The sequence below is a fragment of the Siphateles boraxobius genome, unplaced genomic scaffold, assembly GCF_051911475.1.
Source record: "Siphateles boraxobius isolate OS27281-9 unplaced genomic scaffold, OSU_SipBor_1 27, whole genome shotgun sequence".
NCBI classification, from domain to species: Eukaryota; Metazoa; Chordata; class Actinopteri; order Cypriniformes; family Leuciscidae; genus Siphateles; species Siphateles boraxobius.
The window spans coordinates 625,332-649,081 of NW_027508887.1; the positions used below are offsets into that span (position 1 = coordinate 625,332).

The following is a 23,750-nucleotide window of genomic DNA, read 5'->3' on the forward strand; positions in this document are numbered from 1 at the left end:
CAATGTTTGTTTGACATTGATAGGTTATGTCATGTTCTCTGTGAACATTCAAGCTTTCCATTATTAGTAAGTATTTAAGTCATGTATGTTGGAACAAATGTGACAGCCAAGTGAAAAAAAATATTCATAATTAAAAAAAAAAGGCTATAAATATTGTTTAGTAAATACATTGTAGTAAATACAGATTTTGCTCTCCCAAATAAGTAAAACATGATACTTCACATTGCAACTTCATCACAGCACTTAAACAAAAAAAAGTTTCAGAGTAGAGAAAAAATTCAATAAACAGCAATCAACAAGTTACTTACATGGCTTTTCTGCAGCATCTCACAGCTGGCAGGAGATTCATTCGACTTCCCCGTGATGTCTTGTACATCTTTAGGTCGAGCTCATCCAGCACCTCCTCTGACATCAGCAGTACGTAAGCCATCAATGAGCACATGGAAGACGAGAGTCTTCCTTCTGGAGATGATCTGAAGTATCTCTGGATTTCTGTATATAATGAATTGTCATTGAGCTCCAGTAAGCAATAGAACAGGTTCACTGACGTTTCAGGTGAGATATCCTGGTTTAGTAATTGTTCTGTAATATGTTTGGTTATTTCTGTGATGCTGTCTTTGCTGTCTTCCATGTGTGAGATCAGGCCTCGGAGCAGGTTCTGATTTGATTGCAGTGAAATGCCCAGCAGAAACCGTAAAAATAGGTCTAAATGTCCTTTCTGACTTTGAATGGCTTTCTCAACAGCCTTCTTTAGTAAATCATGCAAGGGAATATGCAAGGGAATATTTTTGGGGGTTTTGTCTCTTTTAAAATAAGAAAGAAACGTTTTGCTCCTAACTCTGTTTTGAGTTTCTTCAAAGAAAAACTGCAGCTCGTCCATTTTCTTGATCAGGTAGCAGTGAAACACGTACACTGCAGCAAGGAACTCTTGAACACTCAGATGCACGAAGCAGAAGACCTTCATCTCATGAAGTCCAGCTTCTTGCTGAAAGATCTCAGTGAGCATTCCTGTGGACTCAAAGTCTTCACTCACATCAATACCACATGCTTTTAGATCTTCCACATAGAACACATAGTTTTCTTTCTTCAGCTGTTCAAACGCTAGCTTGGCTAACTTCAAAATCATTGTTTTATTGGAATCTAAGAGGTTGGTACGTTCTCTTTCTGTTTTTCTGTCATACTTCTGGCTCTTCATGTTCATCTGTATCAGCAGGAAGTGGATGTATATTTCAGTGAGTGTCGTGTTGATGTTCTCTGCATCGTTACCGATGGGGATGACCTGAAGAACATTGGCTATGATCCAACAGAACATGGGAATGTAACACATGATGTACAGACTTCGAGATTTCTTAATGTGTGAGATTATTCTGGAGGCCTGAGTCTCATCTTTGAATTTCTTTTTGAAATACTCCTCCTTCTGCTGGTCAGTGAATCCTTGCACTTCCGTGAATAACACATACTCAGGAGGGATCTGATTGGCTGCTGCTGGTCGTGAGGTCACCCAGATGTGAGCTGATGGAAGCAGAGTCCCATTTACCAGACTTGTAAACAGTTGATCTATAGATGATCGCTCCTCACAGCTTTCAATTTCACAGTCAAAATCCAAAGGGAGTCGACTCTCATCCAGTCCATCAAAGATAAACGCAAGCTTACAACTATATATCTTACATATCTTTGCTGTTTCCAGTTTCTTCAGTTCAGGATTAAATCTCTGAAGAAACTCATGCAGACTGATCTCTCGGTCTTTAATGCAGTTAATCTTTCGGAATGGAAGTAGGAAAACACAGTCTATATCCTGATTGGCTTTTCCTTCTGCCCAGTCCAGAATGAACTTGTGCACTAAGACAGTTTTTCCAATGCCAGCGATGCCTTTGGTCAAAACAATCTTTTTCTTTTCACTTTTGTTCAGACTAAATACATCATTGCATTTGATTGAACTGTTCTGTGATTTACGGGGTTTAATGGTGTCATCAATCTGCCGAATCTCATGTTCTTGATTGACTTCTTTAAGATCCCCCTCCGTAATAAAGAGTTCTGTGAAAACATCCTTTAGATGTGCTTCATTTTCCTTTTTACACTCAAAAATGTGTTCTACTTTCTCCTTCATGTTAATTTTGTGAGTTTTCAAAAATTCCTGCAGCCATAAATAATCTGTTATACAAACAAAACACCATCAGAGTAACACAACACTAAAATAATGCAATAGACATTAAGGAAATAACATTAAAATGTAACACAAAACAAAAATATTTTTTTAACCATAAATTACATGGTAATTCATAGCTTTCACTTGAAAAGAGCATCAATTTGATGGTGTTTTCAGTAAATTAATGTGATGTTAAATATTTAAAGTTGTTCAACATATATGGTAAGGTAACTTACAGTTAACATTTAACATGTTTTTATTTAAATTCATAGCTGAGATCAGTATACATTAGGGGTGTAACGGTACAGGTATTCGTCCTGAACCGTACGGTATGGACGTCACGGTTTGGTGCATGCATTCGCACAATGAATACATTCAGTCACAGACAATCCCCACTCCAATCCAGAAGGTAATGCACGGCAATGCAAGGCTGTTTGCTACCAGTAAAAAGTGCAGAAAAAGAGACGATCGATCGATGTTTACATCTCTCAACCAGTGTTTCAACTGTGGAAAGATATCAATAAAACAGCTTCAGAATAATATCTCACGTAGCACTATTTATGCACTATATAGCCAATTCATTATATTTACTTAACCAGTTAGTTATGTCTTGATTATTTAATGTATATTTAAATACATTTGTCATCAAAACAGCTTATGACAGCCACTGTGTAAATGATTATATTTCAAAAAATGTATTGAAAATTAGACTTAGAAGTTATTGCAAAACTTACCTTATGTGCAATTTACAGTTTTTTTATTTATTATTTGAGTGTTGATTTATATATCTAAAAATAATTAGCAACTGAATTTAATAATTTGGGCTTTGTTTTTAATTGTAATATTTAGTATTATAGTAATTTGTAATTAGGGGCTCCCCATATACGGTAGCTAAGATAGATTTCTTATACTTTAGAAATATTTATTTATAATAGAATGTATTTAAACACATATACACAATTGTAAAAAAAAAAAACAGTTTAAACGCACAATATGTAATTTCTTTTACTAAAATATCCAAAAAACACTAGAACAGTGTCATATATTTTGTTGACTTGTGTACATTATCCCAGATGCTTCCAAGAATGATTAAATCCAAAGAAAAAGGCAATTTTAACCAGGACACGGACCATGTCATTGCATCGCCTATCATTGACGCCATACCTGCGTCACCCTCGATTTACGGTTTTATTTTGCAGAAACCATGGAAACACCAAATATGCTTTAATATAGGGCTGGGCCATATGGTCAAAAAATCATATCTCGGTATTTTTTGGTTAAATGGCGATATACGATATATATCTCGGTACTTTCTACGTTTTTCTACTTGGATAAAGAAAATCTGTATTTATTTAAAAAAAAATTATTTCACATCCTGCTCAATGATATCCAAACAATGTTGATATTGAAGGATATGGAAACAAATATAGTGAATGTAAATGTAGGCTATGCAATATATTATGTGCAAAAAGGTGGTTAAAATCACATTACATTGTAACATTACAAACTAAAAACAAATATAATTCTTTTGTTTTTAAAATGACTAAAGGCTAAACTAAAAATGAAAATAAAAACAAAAGCACAAACTAATTATATTAGCCTGCATTTGATTACCTCATTATAATGGTCACTTTCATAAAAATATACTTGTAGGTTTAAAATTCCACATATGGCACATTTATTGTCTCCAACAACAAATATGTTAGCAATAGCCTATGTATATTTTAGTCAGAATTATTGCGCTACTATTCTATTGTGCTTGTCTGTTTGGCGTGCATTCGCGCGGCGGCGCTCATTACCGGAAGCTTGAATTTTAGCGGAGATTCACTTGAAGAAGCTCGTCCTCTCCTGACAGTGAAATGGACATATTTGTTTGATTTTCTAACATTTACAGATGGAGAATATACCTGTGAAATGTAAGTTAAGCACTGAGGAAAGCACCATGCACATCTCAAACGCATTAAACAGCGCAATTAAGTTATTTATCTGTCAGTCAGCAACAGTCTGTCAGAGCATCTGACAGGTCAAGCTGCTTTAAACTTGTTAACTATATCTTACCAGTTATTTTAAAGCGCTTAATATAAGCTTGTGTCATGTTTAGGACAAATTGTAGGCTACCATGTACTTTCACTGCAGGAGCTCACACTGCGTCCTCCGCTATTTTTCAGATGTGCTCGTATCAAACTACTGTATCGATATAAACGGTATTGACTCATTCCATATCGTGGGGATAAAAAATATCGATATATTGTACAAATTCGATATACCGCCCAGCCCTACTTTAATATATTATATGTTTTATTAGACAAGGGAACAACTGTTTGGATACATTTATATACAGAAAACTAATCATTGTTATATAGCTCAACACTGTTAGTCTTTTTGTTTGAATAGCTTGTTTTCTTGATTTTCCACCAGTACCATGTTTTTACCATGCCTCAGAAATAAACACTATTTTGTCAAGTGGCTAACATAACAATCAGATGCAGCTTTATTTTTAGTAATAGTAATGTAGCATTTTCTCTGTCATACAATGTTTTAAAATGAATTGCATGCCATTTAGCAACACAAGCCATCCAGCATTTAATAATATGACATTCTAATATCAATCTAGCTTACTGCAGTGGCAAACGAGTGTCTCATAGCAGCTGCCGAGTGAACGCACAGAAAAACTTTATAACATAATTTTCAACAGACTAATGAAAATGATAAAACAGCGCTGTATTACCCCAAATACACTTGACTGGAAGAAGCGGAAGCAGCGTCTGCAGCATAATAAAAGTTCCCCTGCTCTCAAGCCATGTCTTGTGCTCGTCTCTCATTAGCAATCACTCCAGTGGCCTTGATCTGCTCCCACATCACTCAGCCCTGCTCTGCTTCATTCTACAGTAACGTTGATAATCTCATCCATTAATATTATTTTTGCCCGAGACCCGTCGGATTTTTTTCCACCGGCTATGAGGTGAAGACAACAACGCCCATGATTTCACGCTCAATCTCGGCGTCATCAAGCTATCCCTTTGTTTTGAATAGGCGACCTCTAACGGCGTATTGTGCCTTTAATTAAAAAAGAAAAGAAAAATGAAAAAGCAAGTTTGTGTTTGGTTTTCTCCTGCCTGCTGTACCAAACCCATACAGAACCGTGACTTCAATACCGAGATACGTACCGAACCGTCATGTTTGTGTACCGTTACATCCCTAGTATACATCAAACATGCTAAAATATTTTTTGGTCCCACTTTAAGGACATTTGAAAGGTTCACCTTGTTTTCTTATGTCTTTCTCAGCTTCTTTTAATGACTTTTGTACTGTGGAGAAAAGAATAGGACTTTGTTCATTAAAATATCCTGAAAATGGCACTGCATCACCAACTGTTTTCAACATTGATAATAATCAGAAATGTTTCTTAAGCAGCAAATCAGCATCTTAGAATGATTTCTGAAGAATCATGTGACACTTAAGAGACTGGAGTAATGATGCTGAAAATTCAGCAGTACATTTTTCGGCATCACAGGAAAAAAATAAAAAAAATAAATAGAAAACAGTTATTTTAACTGTAATAATATTTCCCAATATTTTAACTATTTTGATCAAATAAATGCAGCCTTGAACATAAGAATTTTATTTGAAAATAAAAACTTATATCATGGCTGCCTCTTAATATGTACATTTTTATGAACCTATGCTGCCTCTCGTTCTCTATTCTTTCCAGTATTACCTTCAGTGTACTTGTTCTGTAACTCTTCAACCAGCCGATTGTGGTTAATCTTCCTCAGGATGTTCAGTGTGATCTTCACAGCTTCTTCTTCTCCGAAACACTTTATCATTATATCCACTATATCGGTGGCACCAGCATTCTCCAGTTTACCAGCTCGAATGGGTTTATGTTGGTTTAAGTGACATCTAAATTTCTTCAGATAGTCTTTTTCCAGGTCTTCCAGAATATATATGAGCAGGTCTAAAACCGTTTCCATCATCCTTCATGGACTGTTGGAAAAGAAAAAAATGTTCAAATAGTTGCACTTTTACAGAAGGGATCGATGCAATGTGTGTAAATAAATTTGTATAATGAAATGATTCTGTGATAAGATAGTCTCACATTAGTCACATTTAGTCACATTAGTCACATTTCAGAGCAGACTAGAAATAAAAGAAAAATGTCACATTGAAAATACTAAACATTACAATAGTGATTGTGAATGATACCAATTCATTCTAAAGATTATGAGCGAGAGAGAGAGAGAGAGAATTTTTTTTTTTTTTTTATTAAAAAATAAATAAAATAATTTATTAAATAATTTAAAAACAATTAACGAAAATACACTTTACTCAAGACATTTAGCAAAAATGTATTCTCCAACTCTAACAAAGCACAACATTTCTTTGTAATTCCATACATTTTCAAATTCCTCTATATTCTTAATAATAATAATAAAATAAAAAATCAAATTTAATTCTTACTTTTATTAAACTTGCACTTAAAACCGACCAACTTCACCATCTATTTTTTCCTTTCTTGTCAGATAAATAGCCATTTTTGCTTTTCCAACAACAAAGATAACAAGTTGCCCTTTTTTTCTCTTTTTTTTTTCCAAAACTTGAAACCAAAAATTAAACCAACCATTGGAAATATTACTTTAAAATCCACAAACATGAAATTAAGCATCACAAATAATTTAAGCCTGTCACAATGTACAAAACAGTGAAAAATAGTTTCACTCTGATTACAAAATGGACATTTGCTATCAATTGCTGAATTAATTATGCTAACAAACGCATTTACAGCAACAATAACGTGCAGTATTCCCCACTGCAAATCCCCATTTGCTCTGGTCAATGCTGGCTTGAACACTCCTCCACACAGGTTTACAATCGTTTTTAACACCAAAATGAACAGCCCATGGCGTTTCAACCCGCACTTTCAATTTTTCCTTGTTTTAACATTTTAACACATAATTCATACACCTTTTTTTCATTCACAGAGCAAAAATCCAACCTTTCTAATCTTTTAGCCCCAAGTAAACGGTGAGAAATTTCCTCTTCAGTAAACTTTGGTGAAATGTCCATGTTTGGATAAATGTAATTTACATCTGGTACAGATCTTCCACTGTCAAATTTCATAATTAAAAGCTTGCCTTCATCATTCAGAGTTTTCTTAACATTGTCCAAAAAACGATCCACCACTCTCTGTGACCGGATTCCCAAACATTGTGTCACAGCATTCACATTATCAAAGTCATTTCCAGCAACTTCCAGTAGTTGTCTTAAGGTGATCATTTTTGCTGTTACTAATATTTTCATCATTCCAGGCATTATTTGTCTATCAACATCCAGTGTTGCACCTTTAACTAAAGGATCTTCTAGAAGCCAATGAAGAGATGACATAGGCATAGTCCTTACTCTGTGTCTTATTGCTTTAGTGTCATAGACAGCGAGGACATATCCTTATTTAATATTTGACAAATAAACCAAAGCTGTGAGGGATACTGAAGGAATACAATGTTTCATGTTCCATGTTCAACAACATGCTTATTGTTCAGCTCACAAAACATCTTTTATCATTTCACCATCCAGTACATTTTTATCAATCTCATTTCTCTTTTTCTTACCCTCAGTACTATTTTCTTTATCAGTGTTTGCAGTTTCACTAGACTTTTGTGTACCTAAGGTTGGCTCTGGTTCCTTTACAGCCTGAATCACCTTTTGTTTATTTACATCACTTTGGGGAGCATTGTTTTGCTCTGGACAAAAACGAACTTGATGTCCTACCTCCCCACACCTAAAACACTTCATCATCTCAGTTGTGGCAAAAATCACATAGTCAAATCCCTCTACTTTAAACTTCAGTGCTATATTTAATTCTTCTGCATCCCCCTTCAGAATCATGAAAAGTTAACTACGAAAAGACAATACATGTTTCAAAAGTGGGGATTTGCTACCGTTTTTACTACCGAAAATTTGCACGTCTTGCCAATTCATGTTCTAAAATCTCGTCAGTAATAAATGAAGGTGCATTTGAAATCACAACTTTTTTTTGCTGGATTAACAAGCGGGAAAATTCCAATATGTTCGTCTTTGATTACAATCACTTGTTCAACAACTTGATTCAATTGACTCCAAAAACAATACAATTGCACTGTTCATTCTCGACGCTGACTTAATGCAACTATGCCCAACAATCTCTCCAACAGCGAGGCTACATTCCTCAATGGAGCATTCCACGCCAACCGGGACCTTAACGCCATGCCAGCGCGTCAACAGATTGAACAGCCGCTGTAACTTCCACCACCCTACTACCTGTGCTTTTAAAAATCACCAACAAAAATCTATATAAACATCAAAATAAGAAAAGATAGAGCAAAGATCGCAAACACTCTCAGACACACGCTCACTCACCCACAGCAGTCGCGCATACGCACAGAGAGAGAGAGAGAGAGAGAGAGAGAGAGAGAGAATAATCTGTAAATTGTTTTGAGAATAATTTCCTTATTTCTCATTTTTCTCTTCATTTTTACTAGAGTGCAAAGTTTGATAATCACAAAAATAAGACAAGCAATGAAGTTTTTTTTAAAACCCTTACTGCTAAATAATGAATAAATTCTCATTATCAAAATGAATTATTAGAATTATATAAAGGTTGTAATGTTGAATCAGTCAGTGCATTCATGAGTAGAAAATAGGAGATAAACCAAGAAAAGATGAGAAGTTTGTTTTTTATTGCTTTAGTGTCATAGACAGCGAGGACATAGCCTTATTTCATGGTGTAATGAACAGAAACTGCTCTTTGTAAATAGTTGGAATCTGTTCTGGGAGCGACCTAGGCTCTACCGTGCTGATGGCCTGCACCCCAGCAGAATCGGAGCGGCTGTTCTGTCGGACAACATCTCCAAGACGTTACACACCATATGACTAGTAAGTCAAAGTCCAAATCACAGTCTTTGCTGTCCCAACTTAATTGATATAAGTAGTGTAGAACATTATATAGAAACTGTGTCTATTCCTCGCTTAGTGAGGCCAAACAATAAATCTAGTGTAGGATCTAGCAAAAATCTTATTGTAATTAAACCAGAAAATCTAAATATCAGTGAACAAAAACAATTTCTAAAGCTAGGTCTTCTAAACATTAGATCGCTCACACCTAAGGCGGTTATTGTAAATGAAATGGTCACAGATAATAGTTTCGATGTACTTTGCCTTACTGAAACCTGGCTTAAACCAAATGATTATTTCGGTCTAAATGAGTCTTCTCAACCAGGATACTGTTATAAGCATGAGCCCCGTCTGATCGGTCGTGGCGGCGGTGTTGCAACAATCTATAGAGATATTCTTAATGTTACTCAGAAAACAGGTCACAGGTTTAATTCGTTTGAAGTACTTGTGCTAAATGTTACGCTCTTAGATGCAAGAAACAAATCCATATTATCTCTAGCCTTGGCTACCCTATATAGACCTCCAGGGCCCTATGCTGATTTCCTAAAAGAGTTTGCATACTTTCTCTCAGATCTATTGGTCAATGTCGATAAAGCAATAATTGTTGGAGACTTTAACATACACGTAGATAATACAAATGATGCGTTAGGGACTGCGTTTACAGATTTATTAAACTCCTTTGGGGTCACGCAAAACGTCAGTGGTCCCACTCATCGTCTAAATCATACACTAGATTTAATTATATCATATGGAACCAATCCAACTGATATAAATATTATACCGCAAAGTGATGATCTCACTGATCATTACATGGTAACTTGTATAATACGTACTGCTGAAATTTGTCATGTTGCGCCACGTTATAAACCAGGCAGAACAATCCTTCCAACAACTATAGATAGATTCTCAAATAGCTTACCTGATCTATCTCAGCTGCGCAGTGCACCCAAACAAACAGATGAACTAGAGGAAATGACTAGCAGTTTGAGCACCATGTTCTCTAGTACACTAGATATTGTTGCACCAATTAGATTAAAAAAGGTTAGAGAGAAAACTAAAGCACCATGGTACAACAGTGCTACGCATGCAATCAAGAGAGAAACTCGTAACTTTGAGCGTAAATGGAAACAAACTAATTCAGAGGTCTTTAGAATCGCGTGGAAAGACAGTATGTCACGTTATAAAAAGGCTCTAAAAGCAGCCAGGGCTGAGCATCTCCGCAAACTAATAGAAAATAACCAAAATAATCCAAGGTTTTTATTCAACACCGTGGCTAGACTAACAAATAAACAAACATCACCAGAGCAAAATATTCCATTACAATATAGTAGTAATGATTTTATGAATTACTTCAATGAGAAAATAGAAAGCATCCGAAACACAATTGTAAATATACAATCCTCTATGATGTCTTATGATTCAGCCTCAATTATGGCCCCTCTAGAACAACTACACCGCTTTACAACTATAGGACAGGAAGAGCTAAATAAACTTAGCATTGCATCTAAACCAACAACATGTTTATTAGATCCAATACCCACTAAACTACTGAAAGAAGTGTTACCTGTAGTCGAAGAGCCTCTTCTTAATATTATTAACTCGTCTTTATTTTTAGGTCATGTTCCAAAAATATTCAAGCTGGCAGTAATAAAACCTCTCATTAAGAAACCGCAATTAGATCCAAATAACTTAGCAAATTACAGACCCATCTCAAATCTTCCATTTATGTCTAAAATACTAGAAAAAATTGTGTCCGCTCAATTGTGCTCTTTCTTACAAGAAAATGATATCTATGAAAAATTCCAGTCGGGATTAAGACCGCATCATAGCACAGAAACTGCGCTAGTTAAAATTACAAATGATTTACTTTTAGCTTCTGACCAAGGCTGTATCTCAATACTAGTTCTACTCGATCTTAGTGCTGCGTTCGATACTATCGATCATAAAATACTCTTGGATCGACTACAAATCTACACTGGTGTTCAGGGACAGGCATTAAGCTGGTTTAGATCGTACTTATCAGACCGTTACCATTTTGTCTGTTTAAATGGGGAAAAATCAAAGATAACGTCAGTAGACTATGGAGTGCCGCAAGGATCGGTGTTAGGCCCTCTGCTATTCTCAATATATATGCTGCCACTTGGTAATATTATAAGAAAACATGGAATTAATTTCCACTGTTATGCTGATGACACTCAATTATATATCTCATCACGACCAGATGAAAACACTAACTTATCTAAATTGACAGAGTGTCTAAATGATATAAAATGCTGGATGACGTGTAATTTCCTGCTATTAAATTCAGATAAAACGGAGGTACTACTTATTGGTCCAAAAAACTACCCACAAAATCCCTTACAATACAACTTTAATTTAGAAGGATGTCCTGTTACTTTATCCACTACAGTAAAAGACCTGGGTGTTATACTAGACCGCAACTTGACTTTCGAAAATCATATTTCATATATTACAAGAACAGCCTTTTTCCACCTTAGAAACATTGCTAAGCTACGCAACATGCTATCTGTTTCTGATGCAGAAAAGTTAGTTCATGCATTCATGACCTCGAGACTAGATTACTGTAATGCTTTATTAGCTGGTTGTCCTGCATCCTCAATCAACAAGCTACAGTTAGTGCAAAATGCAGCTGCTAGAGTTCTTACTAGATCAAGAAAATATGATCATATAACACCTATTTTATCATCTCTACACTGGTTACCTATTAAGTTACGTATCAATTACAAAGTATTCCTACTGACCTATAAAGCCCTAAATGGTTTAGCTCCTGTGTATTTAACAGACCTTCTATCGCCATACAATCCATCGCGCTCTTTAAGATCACTAAATTCGAGGCTTCTGGTCATTCCTAGGATATCTAAGTCCACTAAAGGAGGGAGGGCGTTCTCGCATTTAGCTCCTAAACTCTGGAATAGCCTTCCTGATATTGTACGAGACTCAGACTCGCTGTCCCAGTTTAAAACTAGATTAAAGACGCATCTCTTTAACCAAGCATTCACTTAATCCTTAACCTTTGATACTACTGCTGAATCAGTTCGAATGCATTAACATTATGAACATCAGCTATGCTAATTATTTCCCATCTGCCTTTCTGCTGTTATCTCGGGACGCTAGTCCCGAGGTAAATAGCGTTCGTCAGCTCCAGTTTGTATCCAGCCTCTCACGGAGACTTCAGATGCCCCAACGCCTGTGAAGAGACGACTCGACGCCTGTGAAGAGACGACTCAAAGCCGGCGATATGTTATGCCATAAATTAATACTTGATTAACTAACTGTATTTTTCTATGTACATTTCCGAAATGCAATTTCTGTAAAGCTGCTTTGAGACAATGTGTATTGTGAAAAGCGCTATACAAATACATTTGAATTGAATTGAATTGAATTGAATTATTTAATATTTGACAAATAAACCAAAGCTGTGAGGGATACTGAAAGAATACAATGTTTCATGTTCCATGTTCAACAACATGCTTATTGTTCAACTCAAAATAATTCTATAAATCTGTATTGAAAGTTATGAGTTTTGTAAATGACGTGATCTAGAACTTTTATTCAGTGGATGCCACTGTAAAGACTGTAATCAAACGCAAACATGCCTCGTTTCAGCAGTGTAAAATCATGAATATGCTTGAATCTTCAACATAAAAATTAAACATTGGTCAGTAACAAAGTATTTACTAACTTACCTTGAATAATGAAAATATTTGTAGATGTTTCTTTGTCCTCCTCTGAAATGGCACTTTGATTATCAAAAGCACTGATCTTCCTTTCACTTTCCTTCTCAGGTGTTTCTCTGCAGAACTGGTTTTTCAGGACCTGTGAGAGGAAAACATTCAGCCAAGCAAACAAACAAACAAACACATATTTGTCATACTTTCCATCGACTTCTATTATTTTTTTACTAGGATAAAATGTTCTGACCTAACCTTCATGAAAAACTTTTGTATTTTTAAATAATCAAATAAAGTTTTTAAAATCAAAACTTTATTTTAAAATAAAAACACTTATTTTATGTTTCTTGTATGGAACACAAAAGCAAATGCTAATGTGTAGAATTGCCCTTTCAGACACTTAGGTTTTTACAGTGAATACAGTAATAAAATAAATAAATAAAATAATAATAAAAAAAACCTCTCCTTGAACTGCCACCTTAACGTGGTGGAGGGGTTTGAGTACCCGAATGACCCTAGGAGCTATGTTGTTCGGGGCTATAAGCCCCTGGTAGGGTCTTCCAAGGCAAACAGGTCCTAGACGACGGGTCAGACTAAGAGCGGTTCAAAAACCCTTATGAGAAAAATTAAATCGAGGACCGTGATGTCGCCCGGTATGGCGCAGGCGCAGGTGGACACCGAAAGTAAAGGATGCCGTCAAGCTGAAGAAAGAGTCCTATCGGGCCTGGTTGGCTTGTGAGACTCCTGAGGCAGCTGACGGGTACCGGCAGGCCAAGCGGACTGCAGCCCGGGTGGTTGTGGAGGCAAAAACTCGGGCCTGGGAGGAGTTCGGTGAGGCCATGGAGAAGGACTATCGGCCGGCCTCGAAGAGATTCTGGCAAACTGTCCGGCGCCTCAGGAGAGAGAAGCAGTTCCCTACCAACGCTGTTTACAGTGGACGTGGGCAGCTGTTGACCTCAACTGGGGATGTCGTCGGACGGTGGAAGGAATACTTCGAGGATCTCCTCAATCACGTCGTTACGTCTTCCATTGAGGAAGCAGAGGCTGAGGGCTCAGAGGTGGTCTCGTCCATCACCCTAGCTGAAGTCACCGAGGTAGTCAGTAAACTCCTCGGTGGCAAGGCACCGGGGGTGGATGAGATCCGCCCTGAGTACCTCAAGTCTCTGGATGTTGTGGGGCTAAGACGCCTCTGCAGCATCGCGTGGCGGTCGGGGACAGTGTCTCTGGAATGGCAGACCGGGGTGGTGGTCCCTCTTTTTAAGAAGGGGGACCGGAGGGTGTGTTCCAACTACAGGGGGATCACACTTCTCAGCCTTCCTGGGAAAGTCCATGACAGGGTACTGGAGAGGAGAATACGGCCGATAGTGGAACCTCGGATTCAGGAGGAACGGTGCGGTTTTTGTTCAGGCCGTGGAACAAAGGACCAGCTCTATACCCTCTACAGGGTGCTGAAGGGTTCATGGGAGTTTGCCCAACCAATCCACATGTGCTTTGTGGATTTGGAGAAGGCATTCGACTGTGTCCCTCGCGGCGGCCTGTGGAGGGTGCTACGGGAGTATGGGGTCCGTGGTACTTTGCTAAGGGCTGTCCGGTCCCTGTATGAACGAAGCAGGAGCTTGGTTCGCATTGCCGGCAGTAAGTCAGACTTCTTCCCGGTGCATGTTGGAGTCCGGCAGGGCTGCCCTTTGTCGCCGGTTCTGTTCATAATTTTTATGGACAAAATTTCTAGGCGCAGCCAGGGGCCGGAGGGTGTCAGGTTTGGGGACCACACGATTTCGTCTCTGCTCTTTGCGGATGATGTTGTCGTGTTGGCCCCTTCAGACCAGGACATTCAACATGCACTGGGACAGTTTGCAGTCGAGTGTGAAGCGGCTGGGATGAGAATCAGCACCTCCAAATCCGAGGCCATGGTCCTCAGTCGGAAAAGGGTGGCTTGCTCACTTCAGGTTGGTGGAGAGTTCCTGCCTCAGGGGGAGGAGTTTAAGTATCTTGGGGTTTTGTTCACGAGTGAGGGAAGGTTGGAACAGGAGATTGACAGACGGATCGGTGCAGCTTCTGCAGTAATGCAGTCGATGTACCGGTCTGTCGTGGTGAAGAAGGAGCTGAGCCGCAAGGCGAAGCTCTCGATTTACCGGTCAATCTATGTTCCTACTCTCACCTACGGTCATGAGCTTTGGGTCATGACCGAAAGGACAAGATCCCGGATACAGGCGGCCGAAATGAGCGTTCTCCGCAGGGTGGCCGGGCGATCCCTTAGAGATAGGATGAGAAGCTCGGTCACTCCGGAGGAGCTCAGTGTAGAGCCGCTGCTCCTCCACATCGAGAAGGGTCAGCTGAGGTAGCTCGGGCATCTTTTCCGGATGCCTCCTGGACGCCTTCCCGGGAAGGTGTTCCGGCACGTCCCACTGGGAGGAAACCCTGGGGAAGACCTAGGACACGCTGGAGGGACTATGTCTCCCGGCTGGCCTGGGAACGCCTCGGTGTCCCCCCGGAAGAGCTGAAGGAAGTGTCTAGGGAGAGGGAAGTCTGGGCATCTCTGCTTAGACTGCTGCCCCTACGACCCGGCCCCGGATAAGTGGAAGAAGATGGATGGATGGACAGTAAAAAAAAAAAAAAAGTATTGTACAGAAATACAGTGAAGCTGTACCAGACAAGACTTGTCTTGTATAGTGACAGGGAGGGAATGTAAACCCGCGCTGGATCAGGCCAATGAGGGTCTTCTGATCAATGGGTGAAGGTCTCTGCGTGTTACTGTCTTTTCTCGCGGGAAAGTATTTTTGGTTAAATGCAATACATTTTCTCATATGTATTTTCTTGTTATTTCATCTGACTCCATAAATGAAAAGGTTTTAATGATATCTGTGCATCATTAAGTGTGAGTGAATGTTTTACTATTCTTTTTAAACTCTGGAATGAAAATAATGTCGCAGTCAATTGCTGAGTGTTTCGCAACTCTCAGCCTCACGGGCTGATCTGAGATACAGAAAAGGCCCTGAGCTCTCGTTGCAGTTCATTACATGGACAGACCTCATTTCAAATGTAAACGTGAGTTCACAGTGGATTTACATTGAAACCTTTTGCTATCAGTGTAAATTTGCATTGAGTTAACACCATCTGACTATTTGCCTGAAAGTCACACCCTTCTGTGTGCAAGATATTTCTAAACTCTTAAGAACTTTATTACCTTTTGGTTTACTTCTTTGAGAATGAGACATTTGTACCAGTCGCACTGAGACATTTAAAATGATATCAAACATGTATAAACTGTATGATAATTGTTCACATTAAAACCATATTGATTCTTGTGTGAGTTTGGGTGATCTCACCACGAGGGAGGGAGAGGGAAAGAGATGTAGATTAGAATGATTCTGAAGTGAGACTTGCGTCTCGAATGGTACACAAGATGGGATCCAAATGGTAATTTCCTTTGTTTTCTCAGAGAATAACACTTTATTCCAGTTCTTCCAGTTTTTCCAGTCTTACAGGAACATGTTGGTTTACTTAGTTTTGTCGTGGCCTCGACAACGTGATGATATGTTGTGGCCACAAGATCGTTTTGCAGAGGTAACTACATCCTTATGTTGTGGCCAAGCAATGTAAAGTCATGGCCTCGAGTTCCTGTGTTAAGGGGACGATATATTTTTCTCGTAACCCCGACTTCTCATGTTGTGGGTATGACTTCTATTTCCTGTGTCCTCGAGCTTAATGTGTGCGTAAAATTATCTGCGTGACCATAATATGTGAGCAACAATTATGTACATGTTTGTATTTTTGAGAGAATATTGTTTATGCATGGTTATTGATAAAACTAAAAATTAAAGTTTCTGAAATAAGGCCACAAAACACATACTAAATATGTGTCCACAATACTTTTGACTAATGGATGTTGTGGCCTAGAGTTTTTGCTTCAAAATGATCTGAAAATCACCAGCCTATTCACATAAAACAATAGATTGATTAAAATTTTTAAAACACTTTTTGTTTGTAAAGGCAATATGCGTGTGGGCGTGAATGGTCCAACCCCTATCATGAATAATTATGTGATTTACACCTGAGAAGATAATGACTCGCATAATGAGCCTTTAATTCACAAGAAAGAATGTGAGGGGGAAAAAAAATATATATATTTATACTGTATATGCCGTTCAAAAGTTTGGGGTCGTACGATTTTAATGTTTTTAAAAGAAGTCACTTATGCTCACCAATGCTGTATTTATTTAATTAAAAATACAACAAAAAGCCAGCAGCCATATCACCCTGTAGCCCAAGACTGGTTGCCCACTAAAGCTAAGCAGGGCTGAGCCTGGTTAGTACCTGGATGGGAGACCTTCTGAGAAAACCAGGTTGCTGCTGGAAGAGGTGTTACTGAGGCCAGCAGGGGGCGCTCACCCTGTGGTCTGTGTGGGTCCTAACGCCCCAGTATGGTAATGGGGACACTATACTGTCAATTGAGCACTGTCCTTCGGATGAGATGTTAAACCGAGGTCCTGACTCTCTGTGGTCACAAAAAATCCCAGGATGTCTTTCGAAAGAGTAGGGGTATAACCCCCCGGCATCCTGGCCAAATTTGCCCAGTGGCCTCTGTCCATCATGGCCTCCTAATCATCCCCATGTATATATATACCAATGGGGTTCATCACTCTGTCTCCTCTCCACCAGTAAGCTGGTGTGTGGTGGACGTTCTGGCGCAATATGGCTGCCGTCGCATCATCCAGGTGGATGCTGCACATTGGTGGTGGTTGACATTTTAGACTTTGAATTCGAGACCGGTGATTTGTTTTGCTCTATCCACTGTGCTTCCACGTTCGTCCATACATCATGCGTTGGGTCAGAGGTCAATTTTCTGTTGGAACTAGACTCGCGTACGGCCGTTACCCGAAGCTAGTGATTATAGTTAGTAAAGTTATAATTCTGGACATTTTTCTTACAAAAATGCATGACTTTGCTTAAGAAGGCCTTTGTTAACCCCCTGGAGACGTATGGGTTATTTTTATGATGGATGGATTGAGTTTTTTTGTGCTTCAAAATCTCAGGTACCACTCACTCCCATCATAAAGCTTGGAAGACTAACTATAAACTAAAATACGGAATATAACTCCGATTGTGTTTGGCTGAAAGGAGAAAGTCATATACCCCTAGAATGTAGCCTGGTTAAAACCAGACCCTTCTCAGTCATAACTGAGTTAGGGTCTGGGGAAGGTTCATTCACAGCTCACTTCCAAAGGGGCGTCGCCAACGGACGTCGCTCAAATGCCTCTGGGCGCAATTGGATAGATCTAAAACCAATCAGATCGATCGTCATCTTGTAAAGCCCGCCTCAACGTTCGTGATTGGTGCCTCGATTTGGAGAGATTGGAAATGAGCTTGAATGGACTCTTCGCCAGACTAACTTGCAGAGCAAATCTAAATTTGCCGGAAGTTCGTCTGGGTTTTCCCAGGCTACCTAGAATGGCTTTTTGGGTCAACTTTCCCTTTAATTAAGCTGAAATAAATTAAATATATATAGCCTAATATCCTTTGTTGTATCCTTTGGTTCCTCATTAGTGATCGACACAGTAGATCTTGTTCAGTGTGAGAGGTGACTGCTGCGTCATCGGCAAAGACCATATCCAAAGACCATAATGATGATCTCACGCACCTTGGTTTTTGCTCTGAGTCTTGCAATGTTGTAGAGTCTGCCGTCTGACCTTGTGTGCATGTACACCCCTTTGAATTCCCGATAGCATGTTTCAGAAGAAGGGAGAACAGGATGCCGAAGAGGGTTTGAGCATGGACACAACCTTACTTCATGCCGCTTTTGATGTCAAATGGTTCGGACATGCTGCCATCGTACTGGATGGTTGTCTTCATACCGTCGTGAAAAGATCTGATCATGCTGTGGAGCTTCGGAGGGCATCCGATCTACAGGAGGATGTTGAAGAGTCCATCCCTGCTAACCAGGTCGAAGGCCTTGGTCAAGTTTATGAAGGCGACGTAGAGGGGCTTTTGCTATTCCCTGCACTTCTCCTGTAGTTGGGAAAGGGAGAAGATCATGTCCACTGTAGATCGTTCTGCTCTAAAGCCACATTGGGACTTGGGGTAGATGCGTTCTGCCAGCTGTTGAAGACACACTAACATCACTCTTGCATACAGTTTGCCTACGGTGCTCAAGAGGGAGATGCCTCTGTAGTTGTTGCAGTTGCTCCTGTCGCCTTTATTCTTGTACAAGGTGATGATCTTGGCGTCTCTCATGTCTTGTGGAACACCACCTTCACTCCAAGACTGGCAAATTATGTTAAATAGAGGCTGCAAAAGGGTGGTCTTGCAATGCTTGATCAGGTCTGGGGGGATGTCATCAATCCCAGGGGCTTTGCCGTAGGCTAGGCTGTTGATAGCCTTGCTGAGTTCTGCTAGTGTCGGTTCAGCGTCTAACTCCTCCATGGTGGACAGAGGATCGATGCTGCCAGTGCTGAGGTGACAACAATGTTCTCTGAGGAATAGAGCTCTGAATAGTGTTCCACCCATCTCTCCATCTGCTTGGTTTTGTCGGTGATCACCTTTCCATAGCTGGTTTTCAGGGGTGCAGATTTGCTCTGAGTTGGTCCATGAGCTTTCTTGATGCTCTTGTACATGCCTCTGATGTTACCTGTTGCTGCTGCATTCTAAATGTCATGACTGAGCTCCTGACAGTACTCGTTGGCGCATCTTCCTGCTGTCTACAGTACTTTGCTCCTGGCCAATCGGAGTGCTTGAAGGGTTTTCCCACCTGGTGAGCACTTATATTCAGCAAGGGTAGCACGCTTTGAAAGTCTTTCTCCCATAGGTAGCAAGGGCTGATTTCTGAATTGCCTCACAGAGGTGGTTCCATGACGCAGAAGCAGTGTTACATGGGTAACCCACAGACAGAGCACCCTAAAGAGACTTTGTGAATTCTTCGAGCTTCTTTGGATGTTGCATCTTAGTCGTATTAATGCGTGGCTTCCCTTCTTGTTTGGAGCGGTGGAGTTTGTTTGGTAGCAGCTTGATCTTGCAGCATACCAGTGAGTGATCAGACTCACACTTAGCACTGTGGTATTAGCGGGCGAGAAGCACATGCTTGAGGCTTGTACTTCTGACGATGACCATGTCGAGCTGGTGCCAGTGCTTGGAACGAGGGTGGCACCATGACACTCTGTGTTGTGGCTTTGTCTGGAAATAGGAGTTGGTCACGCAGAGACCATGATAAAAGCAAAGCTCCAACAGGCGCTGCCCATTCTAGTTTATCTTGCCAACTCCAAAGGAACCCAAGCAGGAAGGCCAAGAGTTATGGTCTGCACCTACACTGGGGTTGAAGACGCCAAGGATGACAAGGTGTTCACCTCTGTGGATGTTCTTGGTGGCGTCATTCAGGTTGGTGTAGTTCTCTTTCCTTGCCAGAACAAGGTGTAATCCTTCTTCTTCAAAGATCCCGATCAGCCAGGCGTGTTTCTTGCAGAGCGGCTATATCTACCTTCAGTCTCAGTAGCTGTCTTTCTTACGTCACTGATGTTAGGGAGGTCACCAAGTCCAGTTTTCATAGTGCGGACGTTCCAGCATCCCATATTGAGAGCTGGTCTCTTCTTGTTGTTATTTCTTGGTGTGTTATTGCTTGGTGCAGAAATTGGGGTCTACTTGTCGTAGGGTGACCAGAAGTCCCGAAAAATTAGGGACAGTCCCGAAATATAAGCTGTTCTCCCGAATCCGGCCCTGATTGTCCCGAAAATTATACTAAAGCAAAATCTTGAGTAGTTATTCTCTAATAAAACTTTAAAAAACTGTCCATGGAGGTTGAGTCGTGAAGAGAGCCCAAGTTGCAGCAGCCGCGAGCTCAGTGAATGAATGGGCAGGCAGCCAGTCGTAAAGGAGTGATTGATTTGTCGTGGCACTGTGTGCCAAAAAATACTTCTGCAATGAACAATGACTACATATAAGACCACACCTACCTATTACTTTTTTTATGTGGACACATAGTGCACTATATAGGGGATGGGGAACGATTCAGACAGTGTAAATATGCTTTTCCCATTGGGGCAAATTAATTCTGGTTTCGTGTCCGTGAATGGCCACAGCTCCGGTCCAGAGACATGACAGCACAGAGCGGATAATATGTGCAAATCGTCACTAACCAGAAAACGTATCGGAACCATTTGAATTCTGCACAGTATGACATATTTTAAAGCAATATGGATGAGATTAGGAGGAGAAACGATTAGACAGCACTGACAAGTGGAAGAGATTATACCAGTGCCATGCACCAATTTTCAAACCACACATCTTCAGCATGACTATGTTCACTGTTTTGTTTTAGTAACAGTTTCATATTAAATCTAAAAGGGGAATCTATTAGTCTAATAGTTAGACTGTGGCTGTCATAAGCTGTCAAATTCAGCTTTGCCAAGCTCAACAGCTCTGGCCGAGATGTGATAAACTAAACGCTATTGGCTATTTTAAAAGGGGGAGGAGCTGTTCGATATGTCCAGCCCTGTCTTCCTGTTTCAGTGGAAATTACTTCAACACACTGAATAATGCTGCGCGTTTCAAGGCATTTCAGAGGGCCATTAAACTTATTGCAATGAGCAATAGGGTGCTTCTCAATTCTTATTTGCATATCATAGTTTCCTTTGCTCGCTTCTCAGCTCCACCCCCTGTAGGACGCGAGGGAAGGCTGCAAGAAAAGAAAAATGAGGACAGAGGAATTAAAGGAAAGCTTGTATATTGGAATATTCTTGATCACTCGAGCGTCACTTCACTGCGTCATCAGCTGCGCTCAAAGGATCTGCCATTATGTTGTTAAAGTTTGATTATTTACGAAATTTATAAATAATAAAAATAAAGCAAGATGCCCTGTTGATATTTGTGTGATATATGATTCATTTAAACTGCAAAGGTAAAGCATAAATTAAAATGATTGTGACAGATGTGAATGGCGAGGAGAATTTATATGTGCGCCAGGTTTCTCAACAAGAAAGACTTCCACATAGGATACACCTGCATGTGCATCCACGCTCAAGTCCTCTGCAAGCTTCCTCACTCCTCTTTCTCACTGTGCAATTAGAATTGAGATGTCCTTCAAGATGGCTCGATCGGTTCCGGGTCATAGGATGGAGGACGGAGGAAGGAGGAAATGAGGAGGGATATTGAGAAGCACCCACAGATGTCATTGAATAAGTCGTGACCATGAGAAAATGTCATTCCTTAAACATAGGATTACACTTCACATCACTAGCCACAATTTTGCCACAACATTTTCATGACCCACGAGTTAATTAACATGTCGCAGCCACAACAAAACTAAGTGAACCAAACATGACCCTTCTCAGTTACCATAATTTTAAGATAACTTGAAAAATTAAGTCTAGTGTTCAATACCAATACCTGAACAATTTGAAAATTAAATATTAAAGCTGAACAAAAGTTAAATACTAGTTAAATCATGATGTGATCATGGGCGTAAATTCCATCTAACAGTTGGGGGGGGACAATAAACAAAATTTCTCAAGAGCAATTTTTGAAGGAGACAAATAATACAGCCAAAATTGTACTTTTAAGCCTATGTGTACAGTGACAAACAACAAAGCGATAGATTGTTTAAATATGAGCTGTACACGCGGTCATTTTATATAGGTTGAATTGCCCTAATATGGGACATTTTTTGCATTTCAGACTTCTGTGACACATTGGGATGTGTAGCCAAAACATTAACTCCACACACCAAATACCATTTTAAAAAGCCCAGGATGTGTCCTAATCAAATCAAAAGAGAAAATGCAGATAACATATTCATAAAAGAAATGATAGACATATTAGTGTGATCTTAGTACAAGTCGTCTGAGACAAGCTGCAGCTTCCTAATGTGTGACAGTTGTGTCCCTAATGTGTGACACTGAAAAGTCTATGATAAAAGGCAAAAATCGCCTTGATTCATGTAGAATAGTAAAATCTTAGTAAAAGTTAGTAATTCTCTTGGTTATGGATGGATGAAACATGGAAAATTAACATCATTAGGCAAATAATAATATATGATAGTTTTGATACATTTATTATAAAGCCATTAAGCAACTATTATGCCTATGTTATGTTATGTAGATAGAAAAAGAGTTAAATTCAGAATTCCTGACTGTTCTCTAGTTCATTTTACTTAACAACAAACACATACAACCTCAATAAGCATGGCCTAGGCCTTTTTAAAGGCAAAAAATAAAATCTTGCAACTTGCTTAAAAACAACAACCCAAACCTTAAACATCTGCAGATGTCCCAGATTAGACAGTGTTCCACTTTAGGGCAATTCACCCTAATTATTAACTTATCTTGCGTCCGCCACATAATTTATGCCTGTGACAAAGGGCTTCTCTTACTTGGATATTCAACTGCAGCAAGCCCACTGATCTACAACAACTGAACATCATATTGAGCAAAACCCAACACAACGTTAGCTACATTTACTATTCAACAAGCTACTAAACAGGCTAAATAACGTTATAATCGCTAACAGCGGGACTCATGGAAAAATACATCGGTTATCATCTTTTTATTTTGATCAGGCCTAATTTATTAATGACTCAGCATCATCTGAAATAAGGAGGGGGGAAATCACTTTATCCGACGTTAAAAGTGAATAAAAGAGCATTGACAGTACTTACTGGAGTTCCACAGCTCCTGAAGAACTTTGTTCTCTCCACCAGACACGTGTATATGCGAGGGTTGCCAGGTTTTCACAACAAAACCCAATTGTTACTCAAAACTAGCCCGATCGCGTTCCGGGGGCAACATCCATTTTTTGGTCATGGTTCCCATGGTAAAAATTGCATTCCGGGAGGTAAATACAAAATATATCATTATTGGTTTCGCTTTAACCAGCGCACTTGAAAAACAATCCACAGTGTAAAAGAAGCCCATTTCCAAAAACTTGGCAAACCGCACACTGACTTGGCAACTCGTTTGTATTGCTTTACTATGTAGGCTACGCACTATTTGAAGTTGGCC

General features: G+C 39.5%; 1 protein-coding gene across 5 annotated transcripts in view; it reads right to left on the reverse strand.

The window, feature by feature from the left end:
* Window positions 1-23,461, reverse strand: part of LOC143752916 (NACHT, LRR and PYD domains-containing protein 3) — a 38,058-nt gene extending 14,597 nt beyond the window's left edge. For 3 of the 5 annotated variants that reach the window (XM_077245606.1, XM_077245608.1, XM_077245604.1), the window contains exons 1-4: window positions 12,784-12,914; window positions 5,865-6,133; window positions 5,410-5,454; window positions 309-2,151 (exon numbers count right to left, since the gene is read on the reverse strand). In XM_077245606.1, the coding sequence (XP_077101721.1) occupies window positions 309-2,151; window positions 5,410-5,454; window positions 5,865-6,123 (2,147 nt within the window). In that variant the 5' untranslated portion in view covers window positions 6,124-6,133; window positions 12,784-12,914. Of the gene's footprint in view, window positions 1-308; window positions 2,152-5,409; window positions 5,455-5,864; window positions 6,134-12,783; window positions 12,915-23,407 lie in introns of those variants that run through there. The other 2 variants (XM_077245605.1, XM_077245607.1) reach the window with 2 other exon arrangements.
* Between the last annotated feature and the right edge of the window lie 289 nt (window positions 23,462-23,750).